We start from the raw sequence: 26,665 nt of genomic DNA on the forward strand, positions 1-26,665 counted from the left end.
TCCATTCCTGCACAGTCTCAGGGATGCAGACTGTTTACCATAGCCATGTTTTCACTTGTAAATGTTGACCCAATCAACACCATAATGTCATTTACTAGGAGTTTACACAATAGCATCAGCTTCAGTAAAACACCTAAAAAAATTAGCAAGTCAATTTAAAGGCAAAACCAACTCCCCATTAAATCTTATTCAGACCTGCAACTTCTCTCCAGGCCAAAACATACATACATCTGCTCGAAGGCAGACTTTCTCTTTGTAATGTTAACAGAACAGTTTAAAAGAACGGGATGCCTAAAAATGGAGATAGAATTTATATATTTGGAGGAGGGGGACAGGGCTTATTTGGTGGTTTTCAAAGCATCTTCAATTTAGGTTACACTGCTGTAAATAAGAAACAGAGGAACACTGCCTGCTGCACTGGAAATACTGGGACAAAAATGGTAGTGTGAAAGCTTTCTACCAAGACGTAAGCTGCAGAATCTGAAGAAAGATCACACGGTGCCCTGCAGTATATGGCATTCATTACAACTTTTTTTTCAATACTGTGTGTAATTGCTATCTCAAAGTACTCCAAGAACTTTCATACTCCCCCACATCTAGTCTCCTTCATCTAAAAGTAGAAGGCAGTATGTTAATCCTTTAAATGATTTGCAATATACATCCTATTAGATTCAACAGAAGATGTTTCTAATCCTGTTGCAGTTTAACGTTAAACCTAACTTTGTTTCAACATATTTACGCGTCTATGTGAGGACAGTAAAGTAGAAAGCAGAACTGTTGAGTTTGTAGTATACACTTGTAAAAGCAGCTTTTCCTGATATTATTTGTGGCAATGTTCTTCTAAAGTAGCAAGAAGAAACTTGCTTTAGGAGCTTATTTTTATGTTGGGCTCACTGTCTGTATTTCTTTGCTATTTTTGCGCTGCAATTAATTCCCCATCACCAAATTAACAATGACAGCTGGGAAAGTTGCTGATTCAGACACAAAAAAGCAAAAGCACAGCTCCAAAACTGTAAGCTCTATATCATGAAGCAGATGAAAATAGGTTTATTTTTGCACCAGGCAGAACATCAGGAATCACAAAATAATCATCAATAAACAATACTTACACCTCACAAAGTGAGAAAAGAAATCTTAGTCAGATCCACAGGAACCACAGGCTCAAAAACACAAGACAGTTTCTTCCATAAGTTAGAAATGAAAAATGAGGATATAGTATCACATAATAAGGAAGAATTTCTTAAAAAGTACAATTATGTCTACCTATGAAAGTCTGTGAGAACAATGAAATGATCCCATGATTTGAAACATTCATAATTTGTTTTAATTCATGTATATATTAAAAAAACATACCTTGTAGAGACCAAAAAAGCCTAAATCCCGTAATACAGTGAGAGCACTAACTCGTGGACCAGTAGTAATTTCTCCAGCCACCTGTAATCGAATCTTGACAATTTCCAGTGGATTGGTAAAGATCACTTGAGAACCTCCAGCCTGAAATTAGAAGTGGAAGACAATACATTAACTCGCTACATTATTTGCAGTGTACATCCATCCCATTAAATTCAAGAGAAGACATTTTTAATCCTGCTGCAGTCAGTCAAGCTATTAGCAGACAAGAGTTTTAGTATTAATTAATCAACTGCAGCTCACAAGGTAAGAAACCTACCCCCTCAAGAGATGAGTTGTCAGGAAAACCAGAGAGGAAGCAGGTCAGCCACTGCAGCACTCTGCAGTATTCAGACAGACACGAGTTCAATTCTTGTTGCAAGGATACATTCCCCAACACCAAGTTATGCAACACTGACAACCAAGAACATCGTAATGCAAGTAATGAAGTGAAAGGAAGAATTAGTAACTTAAGTAAAGAAACTGAGATGTGCATGCCAGTACACAGAAAGTGAAAACGTACCACTGAAGAGTAAAAGTCTGGCAGAAGCTTTTTCAGTTTTGGCGTGAGTTCACAAAACAAAGAACAAATGGATTCCAAAGACCAGAACTGCAGATATATTGTGCTTTTTTTTCAGACCCCACTGAACTACCGGTTTCAGTGTCGTTAAATGCTGTTTGATTCAAGAGTCTTGAGCTCCACATCATTTGTGCACCAAGTAATAAGGAAAAGAAAGTCTACAGACTGAAGGATTCTGTTAATCAAGAACCGCTAGATGCTTTTAACATGTCAGCCTTGGTTGTCAGGTTGAGAAGACATCACTCAAACAAGTTTGAAAATTAGATTTGAAACACAACAGTGGCCAGCATTTCAAACTCCCCACTAGTTCTTGTAAAGTTCATTTAATTCACAATATGTAATTGAGGGCATATCCTTTCTGTTATACTGACAGATCCCGTTAAAAATTTGAAATGAGAAAAAAAAGGTAACATGAAAGTTACCTAAGTGTGTGAAAAAAAAATACTCATTCAAACTCCATCTGGCCAAAATTCAACCGTGTCATTCTAACTTCTGTTAATGTCTTAATTATGTGGCCCAACAGCTATGCCCTTCTCTAGGTTCTGAAATCACAAAAACTATGCAAAGGGCAACCCTCACCCTCACCACAACAAAAAAAACTTTTTCTAGTTTTTTTCTAGAAGGTAATGACTAAAGTGAAATAGGCTGCATTTAAAAGCATTTGCATCTAGCCATGTCTACTATGTAAACACCATGTGCACATCTTTTTTAAATTATCCAAATGTTAAAAGAATTAATCATAGCTCAGATTAACTATCATTCAAAATAAAAAAATATGCGCAGTAATATGGTTTAAATAATGTGCTGAAGAAATGGCAAATCGCACGAACAACTATTCTTGTCTACCACTTAGACTGAGCGTACACGGTGTGGTTACAAATTAAAGTCTTTACATAACCCCCAAAATATCCCAAATGTTTCCTATTTCGACCAGAAGAAGTATGCTCTTGTGTAACTCAACGGGTTTTGACTTTCAAATTGGCATAATTTAATTTAACTGCTTTTACCAAACCAGAATCCTGGTACATATATAACTGCTATTCTTGTTGCCATCAGAAATTAGGCTGATAAACTATTTGGCACATACATGACTTCAGTTTTGCCCTTAAAATGAAATATATTAAGTAACTAAGTATTCAAAATAAAAAATGACCTTTTACTTGTCTACTCATCTAGCAAAGTCTCAAAATAATGAAAAAATCCTGGAAAGGTCCTTATGGTGAATTACAGATTCCTACATAATAAACATTTTAGTCTATGTATTATAAATATTAAGTGTTCCCACATGCCATCACACATATTTTCTTCTTAAAAGGATAAAATCCCAACTGCAGGTGATAAAAGTACATTTGCAAGTTTGCTATACCACAGCCCTCCTATACTACTTAAAAACTCATACCAACTGACCTATATTAGCACAAATAAACTACTTTCCCTCAGTATGATATTCTTGCAGTTCATTGTGCCATGATTCCATGGGAAGTGCTCCTTTAATTTTCACTACGGGAAAACCATATTAAGACGTAAAAGATGTAATAATAATAATAATAATAATAACAACAACAACAACAATAAACAATGCACCAAAACACTGAGCACTTTAAGAATCTATTAAAATGTTTATAAGTGTATGCTATAGTTAAAGACAGGAAATAGAAACATATCTGATTTTAATGGAGAAAAAGGGGAAATAATTTCTGACTTTAAACAAATGGCAAGTATTTCAGGTCCTAGCACATGTAATTGTTTATGGTTGCATCTCCAACCCAGCTGCATTGACACTTGCAGTATTAGATATTTGTGGCTTTGCGTAAGTGACACAAGACTTCCTCTGCTTCAGCTTTCTATTTGAAAAATGGGGATGCAATTATCTACCCACCTCACACAATCAAGTTTGCTGCATTCAAATTTCTATGAGACCTGCATGCACTACGCATTACTAAAAAGGCTACCAATTTTGCTGCCTGCAAAGCAGGTCTGAAGAAAGACAATGGAAATTTCCAATGAAGTCTCGCTACAAAACTGTCCAGGTGCTAGCCCAGAACTCCCTGAACAACCTTTGTCCTCCTCTGAATTTGATCAAACATACACTAAAAAAATCAAATGGTGAATAACTGAGGGTGATGAGCCAGACAACACCTGACAGAGGGTCTTGGTAGGAGGGTTTCTACCACCTGCCTGCTTTGTGATGGAGAGGAAGGCTGGTTTATCAGCCTGTGCTGAGGCTTTTTTAGCAGTAACAAGTACAGTCGCCTGGTGGGGAGCTTTTATCACTCTGTTATTCAACCATCAATGCTGGCAACTACAGCTCCTTACCCTCAAAATGGGGGAGAAGCAACTGGAGACGGCTACTGTACTCTTTAATGAAATGATTTCTTGCTTATCTAGTACTGGTAACTCCTATTGTGTCATGCATCACCACAGTGTGCAAGTGTCTCATAAATATTAATGGTATTTCCTCCCAGTGCTCCTGTGAGGAAAGTACAATGACTCTAGTTTTACAAGAAGGGGATTTGAGGTAAAGAGGTTAATTGTATGTGTGTGCATCCCCCTCGCTCAAACACACACAACTTGTAAGTCTCCAGATACCCTGATCTCCAAATCAGTAGCTTGAATCACAATAGCATGGCTTCTGTCTTCTGAGTTTTTGCATATGCAATGAAAGAAATCTCATCAATCTATTTTTTTTCCAGTCTCTTCAAGGTGCTGGTATAAACTGTTATGGAAAAAACAGACAAAACATCAGCTCATCATAGCACCCTGCTCATTCATTCTGTTTGGCCAAAGGTTGAAGAACATTGCCTTCTTGTTTGCTAACTTTTGCAGTTGAAAGTGTATCTCATTTTAAGATTTTTGACTATGTTCTCAAAGGTCAGGATTTGAAAACTATGAGGCCAGAATACACATAGTTTAAGCTCAGGTTGCTCAAGCTTAATAATTTCTCCACTAAGTGTCACAAATACCAGCCTCATCAACAGTTTATATTAAGAGTTTCCAGTAGCAGCAGTTTTCTGTACTGAAGTTACAAACTTGAATAACCTCAACTCTGAATTCCTTATCACCTTTTACAATCATTTTTTAAAGAAACAAATGATCTGACTGTAAAAGCAAATCTATTACTTTTCAATTATTATCATGTGATTAAAATAAAAATGGCAATTCTGAGTTATTTATAGGAGTAGATACCTAGAGGTGTTGCACAGATAGTTATCTATAAGGGCCCACAAAGGGCCCATATGATTCTGAAAGAATTTAACATTTGACCTAATCTCAAGCACTTACAGTCTTGTTTAATATAACCAAGAAAATAAAAGGGAAATACCTCCGTCATTCAAGAACTTCTCATACACACATAGCTAGAAATCTGCATGCTTATAAAATGTTCAATGTGTTTTAACACACAGCTAGCTATGCATACACACACATGAATTTTTTAAAACAAGCTTTCTTCTTTTTTTTCTTTTATTTTTGCACTTCTTCAACTCTGTACTTGGTATGATATCACCCAACACCTCTCGATGGCAGTATAGTCTTGTACAGTAATACAGTACTGTCTATCACATGCCTCCTTCTACTTTCTTACTTTACTGAACAGAAAAGGGACGTAGAAATAGTTGAGGTATTTTTTTTTGTCCATGGGGAAATAAAACTCACTCTGTAGTGAAAAACAAATAGTTTAATAACTACCACTTAACAACACTCCAGTTTAAGAAGTCAGAATGGTTTCTACTTCTTCACATGTTCAAATCACTTTGTAATAAACTTTACTGGAAAATAAACAGATTTTCACCCCCTTCATTACACTAAGACAAGAAATTCCTGTTCTTTTTAAGGTTACTGCATTTTGTGCCTTTACAAGATTAGATAAGAAATGAGCACACAGGACGACCCTCTTATGGCTTTCACATCTCCATTTGAAAGCTTTGGTGTAGGTTCTGAAGAGCTTGCAATTGCTTGCAATTGAGGAAGAAAATTCTGTTTTCCATCCCAGAAGTACTAGATTCTTCTCCTTTCATCACTACTGACCATCAACTGTTCTTGTGCCTCGAATTAACCTTATTACCTACTTCAAATCATAGCCTTTTTCCTGTTCATTCAGGGTCAGCCTAGATCTTTCTTCTGCATCCCATCCAACTTGTCATATGTCACATTTAAGGTTTCAGGGATGAATAAAGGATTACTACTGCTATTAGAGTGTTAATATTTCCCAACAATATCACCCAGGGATAGCAATTATGACAATTAATGGCAACCATTAAAATACATAAGCAACATATTATATAATTATCCAAACTCAACCTTTGCAAAAGAAATAGTCTACAATGTCTCGGTTACTCATTCAGCCTACAAAAAGACAAGCAGGTGCAAGTTCCAAAATTTTTAGACAACTCTTTATTACATTCAGTCATACTGAATATCACACATGGTCCCAGGCCCTTACTCCTTGCCAGTTGCCAGATGCAGCTTGTTTTCCTGTGCATTTGCTAGCATCCATTAATTCTAATTAAAGTCAAAGTTCCTAAAGTGCTGAGCATTGTAAGACACAAAATAAAGGTTGTTCCCTGTCATAAGAAAAGATCTAAATTAAAAATGCACTCGAAGGGATGCAAGAATGGAAGAATTGCCATCCTCATTTTATAATAAAAGGCAACGAAGACATAGATTCAACGATTTACCACAAAATCACATATTAACTCTACAACAGAACACGGCTTAGAAGCCAGATTTACGGAGTGCCACTGCAGTGCTTTAAAAAAGTCTTGGTGTTTGCACGGCAAAAGATCCCAAGAGCATCAGATGAATTACGTTGAGCTGCTGCAGAAGTGATTTAGCTATGGACTTGCCTGTTACCAGAAAATCCACCGAGTAACAGACATCTGTCCAAAGTAGCTGTTTTTCTTACAGATTTCAAGGGTTTCAAAAAAACCTTAATTACATGGTGCTGTATGTCAAAGATAAAACACACTGGGTTCTCAAAAGCTTGGTTCTATGTTAACTTTTTTTTTTTTTTTCAATAAAGCCAGGCTTCAAAAATCCAGACAAGCCATCTCATGCTATTTTGTGTCCTCTTCTCTGTGGTCCTATCTATACAGGATTCTGATTATGCTCTTTAGCAATGGGAGTTCATATAGTAAATACCTTTTCTTCAGATCACGAGGAGATTTCCTGAGCCCTCAGTCATCTACTTTTCACTACCTTGACCAGCCCAGCACAGAAACAGCTTTCATGCAGAACAGTGTTTCTCTCCAGCTAATCTTTCTTGCCTTCTGAGGACAGCCTTCTCTTGATCTGGCTAAGGTTTTACTTTGGGCAGCTCAAGCAGCAAATGCTGCTAGAATCGCAGAGTCTTGTTAACATCCAAGTGTACATAAAATGTAAAGCAAGCTCCTTCAAATGCTCACATAAAAGTGCTCATAAATAGAACTGCAATTAGTCTGAACAGAAGAACGTTTCTGCTACTGCTTCAGACAGATTTCCAAGACTCGGATACAAGTTGTGACGATTGTCCTATAATAGTATATTAATGACCTGGCTAAACAGAAACAAACAGGGCTATGGTTTGTTTATAAGCACTGATCAAGTCCGCAGTGGGAAAAAAATTAAAATTGTAGATTTGATATTTTTCACGTTATAGCTAATTCACCTCTCAGAAGCCTAGCCAAAAAATCAAAGTGGAGTCTACTTGATTGGCATTATAAAAGCAATTAAGTTACAGTCCTGTCAAATATGTTAACATTTGGCTCTGTCTGCTCTACTTGTCTATTTTGACTAGTTGTAGAATCATTTAATGATTTACAGACCTTTCAAGCCTTAAGACATGGTAGCTGTATTAAAACTGCGACCCATTATTTCTTGGTCACATCATAAATTACTGTGACACCATAAATATCTTCCTTTTTCTCATAGAAAGCTAGATTTTAATTCCTGATTTGAGTTTGAGGCTTTGTTTTTTGGTGGTTTTTTTGAACCTGCACTGGTAAACACTAAAATATTTTACTGCCAGTAAAAGAAGTAGTAATAGGAGAAAGGGATGTGTAATAAAATATAATTGTCAAAAAAAAACCCCAAAAACTTTTGAACTGTAATGTATGCTTATTTAAAATTCTGCAGTCATTATTTCTAATATAATAGGAAAAAAACCCCCACGTTTCAAATGGAAAGAATAGTAAATATGCCTGTTGGAAAAAAATAGGCTTTTTAAGAGTTCGGAATTGCTCAGTTCTGCAATCAGAAACATACCAACCTAAAAGCTATGCATTCCTCCTTGGTTTACAGTTTGAAAATTTTATTCTCTCTCTTTTTTTTTTTTTTTTTTTTTTAATGGAGAAGGGAAATGAAAAGGAAGAGGGGAGGGCAAGCAAAAGGGGAAAGCACCTCAATTTCTTATGGGAAAATACCCTTGGAAAAAAAATAAAATTAACTAATCCAAAAGCAAAATTCAAACCACAGGGAAATCATGTTCTGCATAACTCCTTACTCCTTTCAGGAAAGGCCAGTTTAAACAGGTATGACTGGGTGAAAATTTCAGCAAACTGTATTTTAAAATATTCAGACCTGCAAGGAAATATGGGCTGAGGTCAAAGAAAAGCAGGATCTCTACAACAGGAACTTCCCCACCCTTTGGTACAAGCTCTTGGAAGGGCTATCATATTACTGTATGATCCTTCCCAAACTTCACTGTAAGGCTTACATCTAAGATCAGCTGAAAATTAATCAGAGACAATTAAAACAGAGCAGTGTTGATATACAATGGATTTGCAAACATGAAGTTAAATTTAAGCCCATATCTAGCTGGCTTTTTTTTGTATCAAAGGTTTACAATTAGTTTACGTTCTTTTCAGTATGCTGAAAATAACTACAGTTACAGTGGTTCAGAGGAGAAAAAGACACTTAAAAAATACCTAATTAATTACAGTATATTTTGTTACAATATATTAATTATATTAAATACTTTAAATCTAATTAATTTAACAACACAAATTTTATGTAAAAAGAAAATTGCTTTAAATTTAATCCAGGAGGAAAAAAAAGTATTAGGAGCTGCTGAATCTTCCCTTAAACAAGAAACATGAATGTTAGGCTTTTACACATGCAGGTAGAAGTCCCCTTGAAAGTAAGGGAAGTTAGATACCCTGACTGCAGGGAGAATAGACCTCTGAGAATAAATCTGTTAAGAGTTCAAGGTATGTATGCCATTTGCTTTCAAAGCCAATATGAGCAATCATCAAGAAGACCATCACGACTTAACTACCTCAATAAATGATACCAAAACTTTTCTGTGTGATACCAGTTCTTTTCTTTTCTTTTCTTTCAGATACACAAGGAGAGATTTTTTTTTCCCCTGGCATACATAAATGCTCAGTTTCATTTTACCCATAGCTCACCCTCCCTTGCCAAACAGAACAGAATTTTATCAGATTTATGTTTCTGAGTAATGAAAGCAAGAATGACACCTTCAGTCTCCTTTAGCCTACAACTCTGAAATGTCATTTTTTGCAAACAAGAAGTGTGGGAATTACAGTCCATGTACCCTCTGCCTCTACTGAGATGCCACAGAGAAAATGCAGCTCAGATGTGGACTTACCTTTATTACTCTCTGAAACATAAAATAAATGTTATAAGTAGCTTAATAAAACCATTTGCACTTGATCAGTTATTTGGCACGATTCATCTGGAATTTCACATAGTATTCCTTTATAAAAATTAATTCTAGGCAAGATTTTGCACCTTCTAAATGAACTCCATCTTAACTGTATCTGATTTTTACGTTCCATAGCAGAGCTGATGTTGTCCAAGCAGGTCCAATATGTTTTAACTTTATTACGATTACTATAAAGTCTCTAGAAACATGCCTAAAATTGTCTTGACAACTTAAATAGAAGCAGATCTGTACGGGGTCTGTAATTGTACTGTGCTACATGATTTAAACTGGCTAATAGTGAGCACACACTGAGCAGCTGGGAAGGAAAAGACTGTGTGTGCTCAAAAAGAGGAGGGAGAGCAGAAGGAAAGGTTAATAAAGCAAAATGTTTTTCTCTTTTCTTGCTGAAATTAAGCCTCCAATCTACCTATGTAATCGTATCACTGTATGCAGACAAGGCAACATATATTATATAGCTTTTTTCTTTTTAGTTACGCTATAATACTTCCAGTTTTCTTAATATTTTGTGTGTTTTATGATCACTCTTTATTTCGCATCTTTGCATCTCTTTCCCAGTTACTTCCACACAATGTAAATCTTTCAATTAAATGTGGAACTGCTTTATTTAAGGAACTAAGTAAAATGACTGTCTCATCTAAAAGCTTAAGTGTTAAAGGCAATACCTCAAAATCCCAAAAATATTATTTTACAAACTCAAGCTTTCAATTGGTTAATATAACTCAAAAAATAAGAATAATGAGCAGTGCCGTATCAAAAAATCAGGTGACTTTTAACAGAAGCTTTTAAGTGAATTAAGTTTAAAGGAAGCAAGCAGCTAATCTCGGTATGACTAGTTATTATTTTTTATTTAAAATATAAAATGAACTGAAAAACAATGTAAAAAAAGCTTACAGAAACTTCAGAATTACTGCCACTCTAAAAAAAAAGATTTCAAGTTTTATTTACAGCTTACTCAAGATCATCCTTTTATTAAAGAATCCCTGAAGGTAAGTTACAGCATTAGCAGAAATGAAACCTAGCATATTTGTGCACTTTTTCATTCAAGGAGACTAAGTCAGATTTGTGGTTCAGATGCTCAGCAGATCCTAGCTCTACAGTATCGTTACACTATGTCTTGGAACTGAAGCTTTTTACTAGTCTAATAACAATAAGGGCTATATAGGATCCACATGAGTGATGGAAGTGCTAAATGAACAGCAAAGACCAGAGTTCATGGTGGGTGTCGGGCATTGTTCTGGAATCTGGAAGTTACATGAATTTGTATGGGTAACAAATACCATAGTCAACAGGAAAATTTCTTACAAACAAAGGAGATGGAAATTCAGAGTTAACAATGTTCATAACAACCCTCCCTAAGATCCTGTATAAACATATAAAGGTTATAAATACTTTTAAGTATATTCTTGGGGGTCTCGCAAAAAATAACTTCAACCGACTTATCACTTTCATCTTCACACAATAAAAAGCTATGAAACAGGCTGTTAACTGAACTAAGTGCCACAAGGTCACGAAGCAAAAGATCTATTTTCTTCTTTCTTTTTTTTTGTTAGGGAGAGAAAACAGTTTACAAAACAGAAAAAGACTTGTTCAAATGAAACAATCAGCTTTAGTTACAAGTGCAAAAGTCAGTCATGGGTACTAATTCTCAGTAATTATGATGCAAAGTGAACTCCTTGGGGACTCAAAAGTCAATGCCTGGCAATGGTTGGGCAAACAGCAGAGTGGAGCTACTCGGGTGATACTGACCCCTTCAAAGCCCTTTGTGTTACTGAACAACCTAAGCCATCCAAGCATCTGCTCAGTTCTTCCCTTTCTTAGGTATTAATGCTATACTGTACTCACAGGGTTGGTATTTAAAACATCAAAATCTAAAATGCATCCCAGCACACAGCTATTGCATAGGCCATGAATACACTCCCAGGAAACAAAAGCACAGAAGAAGGACAATTTAACATGTGTTTGTAACACAATCACAGCTGAGAATTGGATGTGGAGAGCGGAAGGTAATAGGGCATGTGTCTTTTATAAAATTCATCTTAATTGGCTGCCCCTTTTTAGACTCTAACACATCACACACTCCTGTCTTCTTGCCTCTCACGTAAGCGATTACTACATCGTGAAATGAGGTAAAAATCGAAGGCTGAAAATTTTCAAAACCATTCAACGGTGTCCTTACTGTTCCCACAGTGAAATCACACGTTTCACGTTGGCCTAAATGGGGACAAAAAGTTAGCCCAATACAATGCTGAAAGCTACAGGAAAAAGCCTGTCTTTTCACCTTATATTTTATGCATATATTTACACCATGAGAGAAAAATTCACCCCAAAAAACTAGGCAACACTTGTAATGAGAGTCTCTGTTGCTAGTCTGAATTGGGTTTAAAATTACAAAAAAAGCCCAAAGACCACCTGCAGAAAAGGCAAGTTGCAACCCATCTACCTGGCACTGGACTATGCCCTTAAGTGGAGCGCTCCAGTTAAAAGAAAACTCAGGGCATTCTGCCACTGCACGTCTACTGCTACAACTTTATGCAGCATCTCATTGTTAATATGTATTTCAAATACCAAATAGGACAAGCCAACATTTACAGCACATTTAAAATATGTCTCAAACCACCTATCTCTTAAAGCAGATCCTTAGTTTACAATGAACTACTGGCAAAAAGCTTGCTGCAGCATTCTCATGAATGACAGGTCTCTGTAAAGAGTGCTTTTTGTACTGCATTAAAAAATTCACAGCAGTCTGTAAAAATAAAAACTCTAGATCAAATGACATTTTAAATGAAAATTTTGCTGAATTCTCTATGGCTGCTATGTTCATGAGACTTTTTATTAGTGTAAGGGGCAAATACTTTTTACTCTGCAAGCACTTTATTGCATTTTTCCTTCATTTACAGCATGCTTTTTATTTAGGGCTTTAGAGACCCACATTCTTCTCTCCCTCCCCTTCTTTTTTTTCCTCCCCTGAATGCTCCTAAAGTTACAGAACAAGGGGATCCTACCTGGCAGTCTACAACAGGTCAATGATCAAACAGAAGGAGCAGTGAGACAGCAGCCAAATCCTGCCCCATCTCCTGAGAATTACAGAAAGCCAGGGCTTCTCAGCCTGCAATGCAACTGAGCCACTGCACCCTGAGGCTCAGATAATCATAGTATGCTCTCTGCAAGCACATACAGCACAAATCTCCGCACCCAGTGAGGTTAAGACACAAGCATTTGTTTTTAAGTTGCTGCTCTCTGTAGTTTTTGACACAGGTAGAAGCTGCTTGAAAATGTGACCTCATCTGTCTTATGACAGCAGAAACAAAGATAGATTGAAAATATACCAAAATTGCTGTGCCCCAGTGATCAAAGCTGGTTTAAATAAACAGTGTTCTTTATCTGTAAAGTGCACTGGTCTTTGAACAACTATTCATTTTACCTAAAGTATTTACATTTGCCTGAACAAAATCAATACACCAGATAAAGTAAGCTGTAATATGAACAGACAGAACTAGACCAAACCATGAAGTATTATCATTTACCCAGTAATATGCCAGTTGTTCATTAAGATACTACTTTGTGCAAGCAAAACACTCTTAAATACTTAGCGGGTTTTAAATACAGCCTACACTCAGGAATGCATTATGTACTGAGTTAACATTACACAGCCTACGTCTGCTATGAACTCAAAGAAGCATGAGTAGTTTTTGCCATTTCAAAAAGCCAGTATCACTGCAAAAAGTGAAAATTAGTGGGTGCAATAACACATCAGGAAAGAAGTGACGTGGCAGAGTGGGTGCCACAAAGTAGTAACTAATTATTAACTTCTGGAAAGGTTAGCATGAATCCTCTTCAGGCCGTAAGCTACAACCAACATGAATAAAGACACATTCTTTATTAAGGAAACAAACTCTAAGCTGTGAGAATTATACAGCGCAGTTAAAAGGCACGATGCACAGAAACATTTACCCTTTCATCAAAAACGGCTGGCCTATCTAGGAAAGAATTGAGATGCTCTAGTAGAGTCTGCTCTTGAACCGGATCTGTGGTTAAACAGAAGCCTTAGTCCGCACAGTTAATCTTACACAGTGCACTTTCATCAATCTCATATGAAGGAAATGAAAGATACTTACACAGCCACCAGCAAGAATTTCTGCAGCCAGTGGGACAGAGCCATCTTTAGTCATAAACTTATCTCTCACAAAATCATTAACCTTAAAAAACAAACATTTATGAAAGGAAAGATGATAAATTAAAGGGTCGGAGAAAACACTCATCAGCTGCAAATTGTGTGCAACTGATACATCCATGAAGATAACAAACTAACAGATATCAAACAAGTCTTAGATTTTATTTGAAATACTGTAAAGCTGACTACATTTTTCTAACAAAGATATGCAGCATAATTCAAACAATTATTATTGGAAAACAGTAACAATGGCTAATGAAAGAATAAAATTATCTGAAAATTAATGATAAAATAATTTCAGATTTTAGAAATGCTCATTACATTTACAAATGTAAATGTAATTTCAAATCAATATTAGAATGTTCAATAATAAATTTTAACACAATAGTAATTCAATTAATAGTATTAAGTACCTTTCTTTTTTTTAAATGCATCCTACTAGCTTTGGTGAACACTAGCTTATCAGTGAATAACCAATACATTAGGACTGGGTTATAATAAGAAATTCTTCAGTGCCTTAAAATCATTCAAGAAACAACAAAATTACAGAAGTAAAACACTTACAGGGAAAAAAAAAGCATGCAAGCAAGTTCCTTTCTTACCAAGACTTCACTACATGCTCATATTATCTCTTATTGCGCTAGATTTAAACATACAGGACCCACATGGAGATAAAAAAAAAAGCCCTGCAAGTCCCATAAATAATTACTCATTTTTGCTATGAAATGAAACCAAAGGCCTGTGCTATTTACAAACAAGCAGACGAGCTGAACAAGTTGAATAAGCTTGTTATATTTTGAAGCGAGTCCAAAACTAAGTTTTCAGTAAGATTCTTAAACTGTACAAGCATATATCTGCATGTGACTTGTATGCCACTGTTCACAAATCAGACACACACAGTTGCTTTGTGCTTTTTGTAATTAAGTTTGCATCAAGCAAAAAATGATAGAATACACTCTACCATGTTTCTGACACATTAAGGATAAAAAAAATCCTTAACACACTAATTGTACTTAGATGAACTTTACGATGTGGAGAAATGTGAAAACAATCCATTTGCAAACTTACAGTAAGTTTTATGGCCTTCTCCGGTGCTACTCCTAATAGCTGTGGTAACAGACCTGCAACATGGAAACAGAGAATTCAATTCTTTGAGTAACTTGGTTTTAACTAAACAAATCAACAAATACACGTAAAGATCACCATGCAGAAACAGCCAATTTTTACAGTAATTTTGTGTTACTATATTTAATGACAGTACTTAAACATTCAATTTTGAAAACAAACGTTGTGCCACCCCTTCAAGTGCTACCACTGCCTATATGTATTTGTTACTTTAGCTTTTTTAAATCTGTGATATTAGCTTACTTTACACTTAAACATTAATACAGATTTGCCAACTACGTTTCAGTACTCTGTCCTAAACCAACATCTATTTTCTGCATCTTCACACAAAAATTAAGAATTACTGATTAATTTTGTGAGACACACGATGCATTCAATGCAAATCGTGAGCGCAGTACCTTTTTCTGGCAAAACCAATGGCATTAGATGGCAGGACCCAAGAGGATAGGAATCAAAATAATGCAAAACATTCAAACATGTATGACTGCATTCTTGAGCTCTTTGCCCAGCAAACTCAACAGTTCTTAAAACAAAAAAAGTTTTTCCCCAGGTATGGAATTTCCTATTTTGTTGTGTTAGAAGTGATGCACTACAGAACTGGAAGCGGGAATCTCCATCAGCTTCACTTGCTTGAAGTGAACGGTTGATATTTTGTGAATTTTTGGAAAACACAACCTACAAATACGCAAAGCTTACCAACTAAGTCTGGGGCTAGAATGGTGTTGGCAAGCATTCATCAGCATGAAGAAACTAGGGCACTATTCAGAAATGCAAAAATATCACCTTAGCTAGAGTTCCTGATGCAGACCCCCTTTGTTTTAATAACTCAGGCAGCACCTTTGGGTACCTTCTACAAAACCTGGCGTTTTCACCTCTCCACGGTTTTATTTTTGGGGAAAGCTGCCAATCAAGGTTTCAGCTCTTAAGAGCTAATGTGCCAAAAAGCCTTTTCCTGAAGAGCTAAATGTCAGACTAAGAAAGAGAAAAAACATATGTGCACTGGATTAGTGTATTATTCCATCCTGCTATGATCCATCAGCTTCACTGGTTACTACTGATGCTCTTAATAAGGAAATGAACTTGGAGAATATAACTATTTGGCTTGTGGCAACAGGAGGGCCAGTCATATTTATATACTAATGCCTTTAAAATTTTGCACCTGTATTAACATTTTTGTATTTCAAGTGTCAAAAAGAGTAATTAATTGCATATACAGCTGATACACATACACATCTAACATTTGCCCAAGACAGCTATGTTGATATGGCTGAATATTCAAACAAAAGAATACACTAACACCCAGTTCATACACAGTTGCTCAAAAAAAGAGATTCTGCAGAGTAAGTTAAATTCCAAGATTTGAATTTCTCAGTTTTAGTTGCACAGGTGACTTGAATTCAGACTTCAGTAAAAAACCATTAAGACAGTCAAAACTGTGTAATTAAATATTATGTTTTCTGTAGCACTATGAAGAAAACACAAGGACATACAATGAATAGCATTTTTTTTTTTCCGTTTTAGCCTTATACAGACAAAATTATCTTTGTAACTGCTATGATACTTACACCTTACTATAGGACATGTATAGCTTTGTACAGACATTATGGATAATGAATCTGTATCTTCAGAGATTCCATTTACTTTACAAGCACACTATCTGATCCTAAACCTAATCCAGTAGAATTAGAGCAGGTCTGTAAGCAGACATGTCATTCCAAAAGAACCTGGAGATCATAAATTTTAAAATCACGTATGCATGTATTACTATACCTAAGCTGTATATAACATGACTTTGAAGTTACATCGTATCAAATAAATTACAGAAAAAGACATTCTTAAAATATCAAGATACAAAATCATAAAAATAGTCCAGTTGGAGATCTGTATGAACCTCTAGTTTTGGAAGCAACATAAGCAAGAGAAATTTTCACTAGATTGATCTGAAGATGGCCTTTTTACTGTTTCTCATTTTTCAGCTCCTAAGACTTTGCATTTCTAAAGGCATTTGTAAAATCACAGGGAAAACATGTTTATCTTGGCACAAGTTATTTTTTCCCCATATGCTCCATTCCTTTTGAACTCAAATCTGAATGAAACTGTTACAACTCAAACCTTTCCATAAAACTTTAATGTAGAAGAGAAAGATTAAACAGAAGTTACAACACCCCCAAGAAAAACCACCCCCAAAACCCCAACTGAACAATCAAAACTCCAGCGCATTTTCTCTTTTTTTTCTCCCTACTGCACACAGAATTTTGGTATATATTTAGCATTATATATCCAGCAGCTTAGGAAGGTAGAGGGACTATTCATCTGCCCTCATACCTATGTAATAAAGCCATCTGTAAGTGGTACCTGTGCATTCTAGAGGTTATGACCATCCAAACTAAATTCTCTTTTCTTTATTGTTTTGATGGGAGCCCTGAAACACTGTTGAAAGATTTCTGAACATGATAAAGGTGGTAAGTTTTGGAAGGAAGAAAGCACATCAAGGTACACATATGAAAATGTCATTTTTCTGTTGGGGTTATTCTGACATGCTAGAAATTTTTCAGTGTTACTATTCATTAGGAGATCAGCAATATGACACATACACAGATGTAGGACAGGCTTAGAAACATCTGACAGTGTCTCAAAAATGTTATTCTCTGATGCTATAAGTGGCATACGTTTCATTTTGCAGATAGGCAGCCTGCTAGTACAGTACACAGTAAACATGTTATTCAACCCATTTTCATATATCCAAGGCTTTTTAGTAGCAATTACCATGCACCACTTCATATTTGACACACTGTGTAGCAGGACTCTATGGGAAGGTGAAGGTATATGGGAGAGAGAGCACTAAGAACTGTATTCCGTTTACGACATCATACAAGTTACTTTCTGAAACCAGTCTAAATACATTGTGAATATACATGCAACAGCTCATCCAGCCCAGCTGTAGTGCTTGCATCTAGTAAAAAAAAAAAAATAAATCTTATTTGGCTGAAGTATTTTTTCAGACATCTAACACTGAAACTTCAGTTTTACACTGTGCAACAGATGTGATTTCCCTTTCATATTAGAAAAAAATGACTGACTGAAGGAGTTGTTGCTCAGTGTAGATAAAATATTTGAAAAAATTTGGACATCTGATAGAAAGGTGGTAATGGAACATTGCCACATTTTTCTATTACAGGATTCACATGAGAAACTGGACAATTAATCACCAGTTGCCATTCAAGCACAGCTCCCTCAACTGGAAATGGAAATTTCCTGAATTTTGTGCTCTGACTTGGGTAGGAGTAGGCTTGTACTTCCTTTCTACAGAAACGGTACTTCACTGCATACTTCTGGAGGAAAGCTTCTGCCATGGTCTTGTATCATTAGCATGGGAATCCAGCAGTCATAATGAAGCTGGATGATGAATGAATGATTAAAATCTAAGATGAGATGGCATGTGGAGTCACTGCAGTGCTAGAAGCACCATCAGAAGAAATTAACAAGTTCCTTAACAGTTAATGATCACCGGTGACAGTGTCTTCCACGGCATTTCCTGTCTTTTTCGTCCTCTGGGAGAAGTGGCATTAACAGCATGGCTACTGAGCATTTTCATGAACTACATTTTATCTCTGGTACTTAAATTTCTCATAAAATTTCTATCAAGTATAGGTGAAATTACTAGATGCATTGCCTAAGACTGTGAATTATTCTGTGACTCATCAGATGGACTTCTGATTAAAGTTATTATTAAGAAATGTAGGTGACCTCATCAGTTGGAAGAGATGTTGACAAATCACAGCTTCCAAAATGTTCATATATTTGCATATATATAAATATTGTGATTTTCTAAATACGTATTTCAGGTATAAATGTAGACACAACAGTAAATTATAGGTATATGAGATGTGTAGTCTTTTCAGCCACGCTGAGAAAGAGACAGATTAAAAATTTAGTTCAGATGTACACTCTTGAAAAAAAAAAGTATCTAAAAACACAGCATTCAAAAAAAGCATATTTTAAAGATTCTACAGAGGTTTATATCATGTTTGGGTTTGGTGGTTTGGTTTTTTTTTTTTAATCAATGTATCTTCCCAGTGGAAAGACTGATTTCCTTAGAAACAAACTGATATTAAACAAAATTTAGTCGTCTCTTCATATCCACAAGATGGTGTAATTTATCCTTATCTGAAATGGTGGTTTAGAACATGGTGGGTTTGTCCTTTGAAAGTTTGGAATAAAATAACGATACAAAATAGAAAAACCAGTTCACAGGATGAAAATATGTGCCTTGTATCAAAAATATGTGAAATGGCTGAGTTCAGAGTAGGGCTTATAATTCCTGCTTGCTTTCTTGCAGTGCGTCGTGACAAAGGGACCACTGCTCCAAATGTTTCTACTGTATTTTTTAAAAGGCTTGTATCACTATTCAGCTAAGTGGCAGAACTCTACCAATGACTACTCCCTCCTCCAGTGGGGACAAACCCCCACATTTACTTAACTGTGAATACACCACAGTGTAAGAAAGAGCACCAGTTACCCATGAGCAGCATAAAGTAATGCGCTCTGTAGTTTGTCTTACCTAGTGTAGTATTTAAGCCCAGAGCAAGATGATTCTCACTGTAAGTTTACTGCATTAAATTGGGTCAAGATATAAAAAGTTCCTTTCAAATTTTCTTGTCCTTTCAAGCTTAACTGGAAACCTTTATTCTGCACTCTATTGCTCAGCCTTCTCCCACATTACCTCCTTAGAAAGCAAGCAACAGCCCGAATTTGTAGAACTGCACAGAGGAAGCTCCAGATTTTTAAGCAGCTTTCTCTATTTGACTCTTTAAAAAGAGAAGTTAAATAAGGGTGCCCTTCAAACAGAGAATCTGCAGAAACATAGGTCTCAATTTGCCTCTGAAATGATGGTGTTCTTTGCCATCACGCGATTTCTACTATATAATCCAGAGATTATTGCCCAGGGCTTAGAAATTCAGCTCCACCAAAGTGAGATTTCACTATTCCATACTCCTTGGAAGCCTGAAAAGTAGTAAAGGGGATGGGGAATGGGAGGATAAGCTATACTAACAAAGGTTCCTAGAGTTCCCCATATTTGCCAATGAAAAAATCGTTCCAAAACCAAGACAAGTAAATGGGAGTTAAGAATAAGCATTTATGACATTTCTGAAGGGTTTTTTTCCAGGTGGAAAAAAAATCACTGTGCTTCAGCGTTTTGGTAAGACAGAAACACATAACAGTGGAATTATGCATATCTATTTTTTCAGGATCCTGGAAAAAGCAGTCATCCATTTGCAGGGAATACATTTTGTTCTTTAGCCAATAACTGGGACTTTTTATGATTCTGATTGCTCTAATTCTTACAAAATAGAAACCATGTCAATACTCTTCATTAAATTACTAGGCCTACTCAAAAAATTGCCTCAAACTCAGTCAATAATAACTGAGCGTTCCCATCTCCAATTGTGCTGAAATAATTACAAAGTCTGTATTTTGCAGAGGAGCTACTTAGCCAACCTCCAGTAACTTGGGTCATACGTTAGAGTGCAAATGTATCACACCACTTACTTTTAATGTTGTTTCACATGTTGTCTTACAAACTGTTACTTTTTTTCAGGTGCATATAGCTTTGCCAGATCAGAACGATATTTTACTGAAATCCTCCATTCTTTATTTCTGACTCAACTGCTTTTAGCAATTAATTTCTGTCATTACAATATTCTTATTTTCAAAAGTTAAAAGAAGTTTCTAAGCAAGCGGGCTAACAATGAGGTCACTAACAGAAGTTTCAAATCCTCCCCAATGAATATGCCAGAGGAGAATAAGAGATCTCAATAACTGGGATACCAGAAATATAACTTGCTTTACCTCTGTGACAGAGAAGAACTGTAGTCTCATGCAGTAGTTCATAATTCCTTATGAATACTTCTGCATTATCTGAACTTACAACATTGATGCCATAACTGGGACAAGGACAAAATAAATCAAAAAAGCCACCATGTAACTGCAAGCACTTACCTAAGATACCCAAAGTGAGGATGATTTACATCCTGAATAGAGTAAATGAGCTTTTGGAGCTTTCCCCATTGACTACAAGGGGAGTTTGGAGCAGCTAACTTCATCATTGTGTGTATTGGTTACGTATATAAAGCTAAGTGGGTTGAAACCCAGTTAATCTCTCTGGCTGACTTAACAGTGACAAGCTAAGAAGAGGTATACATAAGACTTGACGACTGTTCGCAATGATTAGTGAAGCACATGCAACTGGTTCAGAGAGACGCTTTTGTCACAAAAGATATCACAAAAAGAGATCTGGTTAATAACAAGGTACCGTATTTTCTCTATATTTCGATGTTTTTAAATAGAAAGAAAATAGATAAGAAAGAACACTGAAACAAAAAACTAAAAATGGATGATCTAACTTCTTACCAAACGGGGCAAAACATTCTTGGTGGTACTAAGGACTACTAAAGAAATTAAAACTTGACTAGCAGTGTATTTTTTCTGTAGGATATTGCTATTGTTGCCCTATTGCTGACAAGGAAGGAAAGGACAGAGATGTCCTACAGAAATGTTCTCATTACAATGAGGTTTTAATTATCAAGAAGTTTGCATATATATTATCATTACTTATCATTACTACATACTAACTTAAACTTACCTCTATAGAGCCCAAAGAAACCTTCATAACGTAGCACTTTCTTGAAGCAATCAAAGCTGTTTTTATACATAAGTTCTCCCACGAAAGAGCCTGTAGAGCGCTGGTTTTGCATTCGAGTTTTTACCAAATCAATTGGGTAGACTGCAGTGGCTCCAACAGCTGCAAAATAAAAATCAAGCTATAAGAAAACAGGATTTTGCATTTGCAGTGTTTGACTGCCACTGTCATCTTCCACATTTACATCTCAAGTATCAGTTGACACCTTTTTCTCCAAGTTATATTCTGGATACTTTAAAGTACCTCCCAGAGTTTTAACCAAAAGCACTTCCTGGCCCTACCTCGTTATTAATCTGATTCTTCTGAAACTGGTTTGGTGACAAATCAGATAGCAACACCACCTGCAAACTCCAATGGCTTGTAAATTCCAAAACTCTTGTAGACCAGATGACCCCTTCCTCTTCAATCTTATAGTCATCCCATCCCTTAGACACAGCTCCAAGGGAAAGACAGAGAAGCCTTCCACACTTAAATGAAAGGCAGAAGGGGAAAAAGGGCAGAAGAAGAAAAAACCCAAACAGAGAAGACGAATACTCTTTTGCTCTGCCATGACTAACCTCCAGCAACTGAACCAAGGGCAAACCTGTACGCTGATTCTGCAATCTGGATGAGTATAGGTCGAGACACATCGCCTGGAGCTTTCTGTCAAGGCAGGATTTAAAACAAAAGGAAAAAAAATAATCAGAATATCGTATTTGAAAAGAATGTCTCACAATCAGACAAATATAAGTATACAGATACCTGGAAAAAATCCCACAGTACACTGGAGATCTTGTTTTCCATTATTATTGCTTTTCCACTGATTTCTACGTGCCATATAATGTAGCCTCTTCAGAGTGGAATAGCAAAGAAAAGACTGATACTACAACAAAATTATACAACTCCAAAATCAATGGTCTAAATGTGCGTATGAGGACACACATATTGCATCTTAAGTCACTCATTGTCTACAGCTAAAAGCAAGTCCAGTTTGGAATTTCTTTCTACTGTTGCCAAAACCAGGTATACATATTACTTCTCAGGCCATCAAAACAAGTATGCAATCATTGTTCATACATATTAGCTAAAGGAAAATAACGTTTCATAAAGGACCCCACAATTTCATTTTGCTCACCGTCTGTGACTGCTAGATTCAACCCAATAAAAAATAAATTTCAGAAGAGCTCCAGATGTCAAATTGCTATCTAATGAAAGAATTGGAAAAATAGAAGTTCTGCACGGGCGTTAAGCCTTCCATACTTACTATCGCTTTTTGTAATTTTTTTTAAGGATACTAAAAATAAAACAACAAAATAAAAACATGGATGTATTTTTTCCTGACAATGGGTTTAGGTTTTAGCTAATATTCCAAGGTAGGTAGAGCTGGCCTGAAAATAAATTGAAGGGATCAGTGTAGCTGAAAATCTTTTCAGTCTCAGCATCAAGCAGTTGACGTTAAAAAGGAACTGGATGGAAAAATAAAAAGGCAGGACACATATGCAGAAGAAATGGTAAGATTTAAACAGGTTCATATGTCCTAGCCTCATAAAATGGCATAAATCATACTAACAAAGACACTGGCCCCAAAGCTAAAATTGAAGAAGCTGCTACTTTCAGCACCACATCTTTGGCTTCATTTTACTGCCACCTATTGTAACTGATGTTACTTGATATTCAGTCCAATGCAAATGCTTTTAACTCCTTTAAGGAGTCTTCTAGGAATAGATGAGCTTTTGGGAGCCAACTCATTTGAATTCAACCCAAGATAGTCAACATTTAGTCACTGCTCAAACAAACAGAAAACCGCCACCCTAGGTACTGTCTTGGAGCAGTGGTGGGGGCGTTCACATGTAGGGGAGGGAGGAGAAGAAGAGAAGCAAAAGAGCCACATGGGTACACAGACACACAGGCCTGGCTTACGGCCTGGTAGTCCTAAAAATGTAGCCTGCATCAACTCATTGTGGTCAAACTGGCGTCTCCGCACAGACCCAGAGCAGGAAAAAAAAAACCCCAACAAAAAACCCCTTGGTCTCACAAGACACAAAGTTAAGACTGCCTTAAAATAGACACAGAAAGAAACAGAAACAGAGAGCTAGTTTTAAGTCTATCTGTATAGAAACTTGTGTCAATGAAAACATAAGCTATGCTAGAATAACATGAAAACTAAAAGATCAACAGCTTTGACATTTAAAAACCACTCCTCTTTCTTTTTGCTTCAAACACAACCAAACTTCATTCGCTGTTGTGCCATCGAAGTCAATATCCTTTAGTTTTTGGAAATGCAGAGAACATTAATGCTGTTACTGAAACTATGACGGTAGACTACCTATCATCTCTATTTCGAGACTCAGCAGAGCACAAGGCAAAGCAGAGAATATTCTGAAGCCAGGGACATGCATGTGTGTTCAGAACAAGGGCTGCCATTTTAATAGCCTATATGCTGAATTTGCCATCCATACTGGAAGCAGGAAGTCTTCTTTCCTCATTAAAAAGAACAGAGAGTAACAGAACCACAAAACATTAACACCTTAATTAGGTATACACCTAATATTTACTGGATGGCTGGATGACACTCACGTACATTTTATCTTTCTGAAGTAAATTACATTTAACCTGTCAAAATGCAGGCCAAGAGAAAGGGGCAAAGAGAAGAGAGGGAGAAGACATGACAAGTTTTTAAATTGATGTTTTAAATTAACAAAATTCTAACAAGAAGTTATTCCTCGCAGATTATTACAGAACACAAGAGAGAAGCAACTTGGCTGACAACACAGGAGAAGGTTGGCTATCAATTTACCTGGCACTGGAAACAGGTAATAGCATCATACTGGCTTCTGTTCTTACCTGCCTCTGAGCCTCAGCCAGGTTGTAGGGCAGTGTCCCTTCCTCCAGAGGAGCAATTCTTTCAATATCAGCTAACGTCATGCGCCTGAAGAAATTAATTCGGCTTAGTGTTTGCTTAGAGATGGGCTTTCAGATCACAAGAAGTTACCTGCATGCGGCTACTACACTACACTTCCCTGTTCCCCAACACCACCTCCCACTCCTTCCAAGGAGAGGAGAGGAGAGGAAAGGAGAGGACAGATAATTCTCCACTTACCCCCGTGGCTCATATAGATCTGCTAACTGAAACAAGATGTCAACTTCCATGGGTGTAACCTGACCAAATTTCTGAGCTGCCAGAACAAACTCCTCTGCAACAGAATAAGAATATAGAAAAAAAAAAAAAAACAAACAAAAAAAACAAACAACAAATCGAACCAGAACAAATAATCCAGAGCACCCCAGAGTTGTTTTATATTTTAGTGTTAAGTAGAAGATGCTGGTGGGGGAGGGAGAAGGGAATAAAAGTGACCCACCACAAAAGTGCTCCTGCCACTACATAAATGTATGTTTTAAATGGTCTATACTTCATGCAAATAAGTACAACACTCTGGTCTGAAAGCTTAGCACTATCAGCAGGATTTAGGATATTTGACATACGGAATCAATCAGTTGCAGGTCAGAGGGAAAAAAAATTTAAAAAAAGCAAACAGAAAAAACAAACCAGGAGTCAAGAGATGTGGAACTTTTCAGGCACAGTCCCAGTAGGCCACATTAATGAAACTTTGGCATTGCACGGGGTATTATCTATAAAAGTGGTTAGATATAGCAGATAACATCTTGTTCCAAGCTTGTAGATCAGCTTACTGTGCCGCCAATACAAGTTTATGGAATTCTTCAACTACCCTTGAAGGTCACTTTAATAGGCTGCCAATTTGGCAGGAGTCCTAGGAAGTTTTTTAAACTTTTAAATATCTTTACATGCTTTCTTCACCCTGCCCCCACTGCCAGTTTACTAGGACCTTTTTCTGATTGAAACAAAATGAAAAACCTGGAGGGCGGACTCCAAAAGCAGTGTACAAAACCGAGTGGTGCACCAAGGAATGCTAACGAGGCTGGCTTTCTCCCCCTCCCATAGATTTAAAAGTATACAGATGAGGTCGTTCCTTCCACCCACCCCAACCAAATGCTCAAGGATACTTCCAGACTGCAATCATTTTTACCAACCCTTAGTGACTTCCACATCTTTTCTATTTCCAGCCAGAGTACTGTAGATCTTTCTAATGAGCTCCATGTTGTTAAGGAGAGAATTAAATCCATTAAAATAGGAAAAGCTGACCTGATGGGAAGTGGTACCTCCAGCAGCCTAGAGTAGAGACAGTAAAAGAAGAAAAGAGAAAGGAGACTGTTACAGACTAAGAAAAATCTTGAAATAAAGGTTTTCAAACAATGTTATTTTGCAAGAGCAACAGTAGCACTTGCTCTTTAAAAGGCTTGCTTTAAAAAAAAAAAAAAACCAACACCCTGCAAAATAAAGAAAACTATGAAAGATTCTTATGTTACTGAAACTAATCATAACCAGAATGTAAAACTCTCCCCACCCTACAAACCTAAACAAATACATATGCAGGATTATAACAACATAACCAGTAGTAATTTACAAAGTTCAAGTTTCAGTAGTGCTTCAGTTGGAAATGTTTCATAAGCTGGCTTATTTCTAGTAATGAGGAAATCTACTTCTACATGTAAAGTATATTACTATACAGAAAATTTTAACAAAATCAAAACGCATTCTGGAAAAGGTCAACTGAAATATGAAATTCACAGGCACTTCAAGTCATGGAAAACCAGCAGTAAGCTCTCAGGCTTCTATCAGGCAGTCAAACAAAATGGGAACAATGAGGTTCAAACAGTTACTCATACTCAAATGTGAACTGAGCCTGAAGTTTTATTTTAAAGTGGTGTTGGGGCTGCACATAGAAAAACTATTGGACCAATTCCCTATTTAAAGTACATGATTCTTGATGAAGCAAATTTCTGAAAACAATACATAAGCTTACCAAAATTTAATTGACCTTGAAGGAGAATCAAAAATCTTATGTTTTGTGAGAGTATATGACCCAAGAAAGCTGACAAGACTGGGGAGAAAATCAACAAAGAAAGTATCAGATCTCGTTGTCAGTCCCCAAGTCTTGTGGCTATGCTTTTTGCTCTATGCTTCTTCCAATATTCTGT

The 26,665-nt window shown here is 36.4% G+C and overlaps 1 protein-coding gene across 3 annotated transcripts in view; it reads right to left on the reverse strand.

The window, feature by feature from the left end:
- Positions 1-26,665, reverse strand: part of SLC25A13 (solute carrier family 25 member 13) — a 101,492-nt gene that overhangs the window by 16,726 nt on the left and 58,101 nt on the right. For all 3 annotated transcript variants that reach the window (XM_037383658.1, XM_037383656.1, XM_037383655.1), the window contains 8 exons: positions 25,658-25,796; positions 24,708-24,801; positions 24,452-24,536; positions 22,186-22,270; positions 21,572-21,730; positions 14,872-14,924; positions 13,748-13,828; positions 1,354-1,494 (listed from right to left, as the gene is read on the reverse strand). In XM_037383658.1, the coding sequence (XP_037239555.1) occupies positions 1,354-1,494; positions 13,748-13,828; positions 14,872-14,924; positions 21,572-21,730; positions 22,186-22,270; positions 24,452-24,536; positions 24,708-24,801; positions 25,658-25,796 (837 nt within the window). The remainder of the gene's footprint in view (positions 1-1,353; positions 1,495-13,747; positions 13,829-14,871; positions 14,925-21,571; positions 21,731-22,185; positions 22,271-24,451; positions 24,537-24,707; positions 24,802-25,657; positions 25,797-26,665) is intronic.

Source organism: Falco rusticolus, chromosome 4, assembly GCF_015220075.1.
Source record: "Falco rusticolus isolate bFalRus1 chromosome 4, bFalRus1.pri, whole genome shotgun sequence".
NCBI lineage: Eukaryota > Metazoa > Chordata > Aves > Falconiformes > Falconidae > Falco > Falco rusticolus.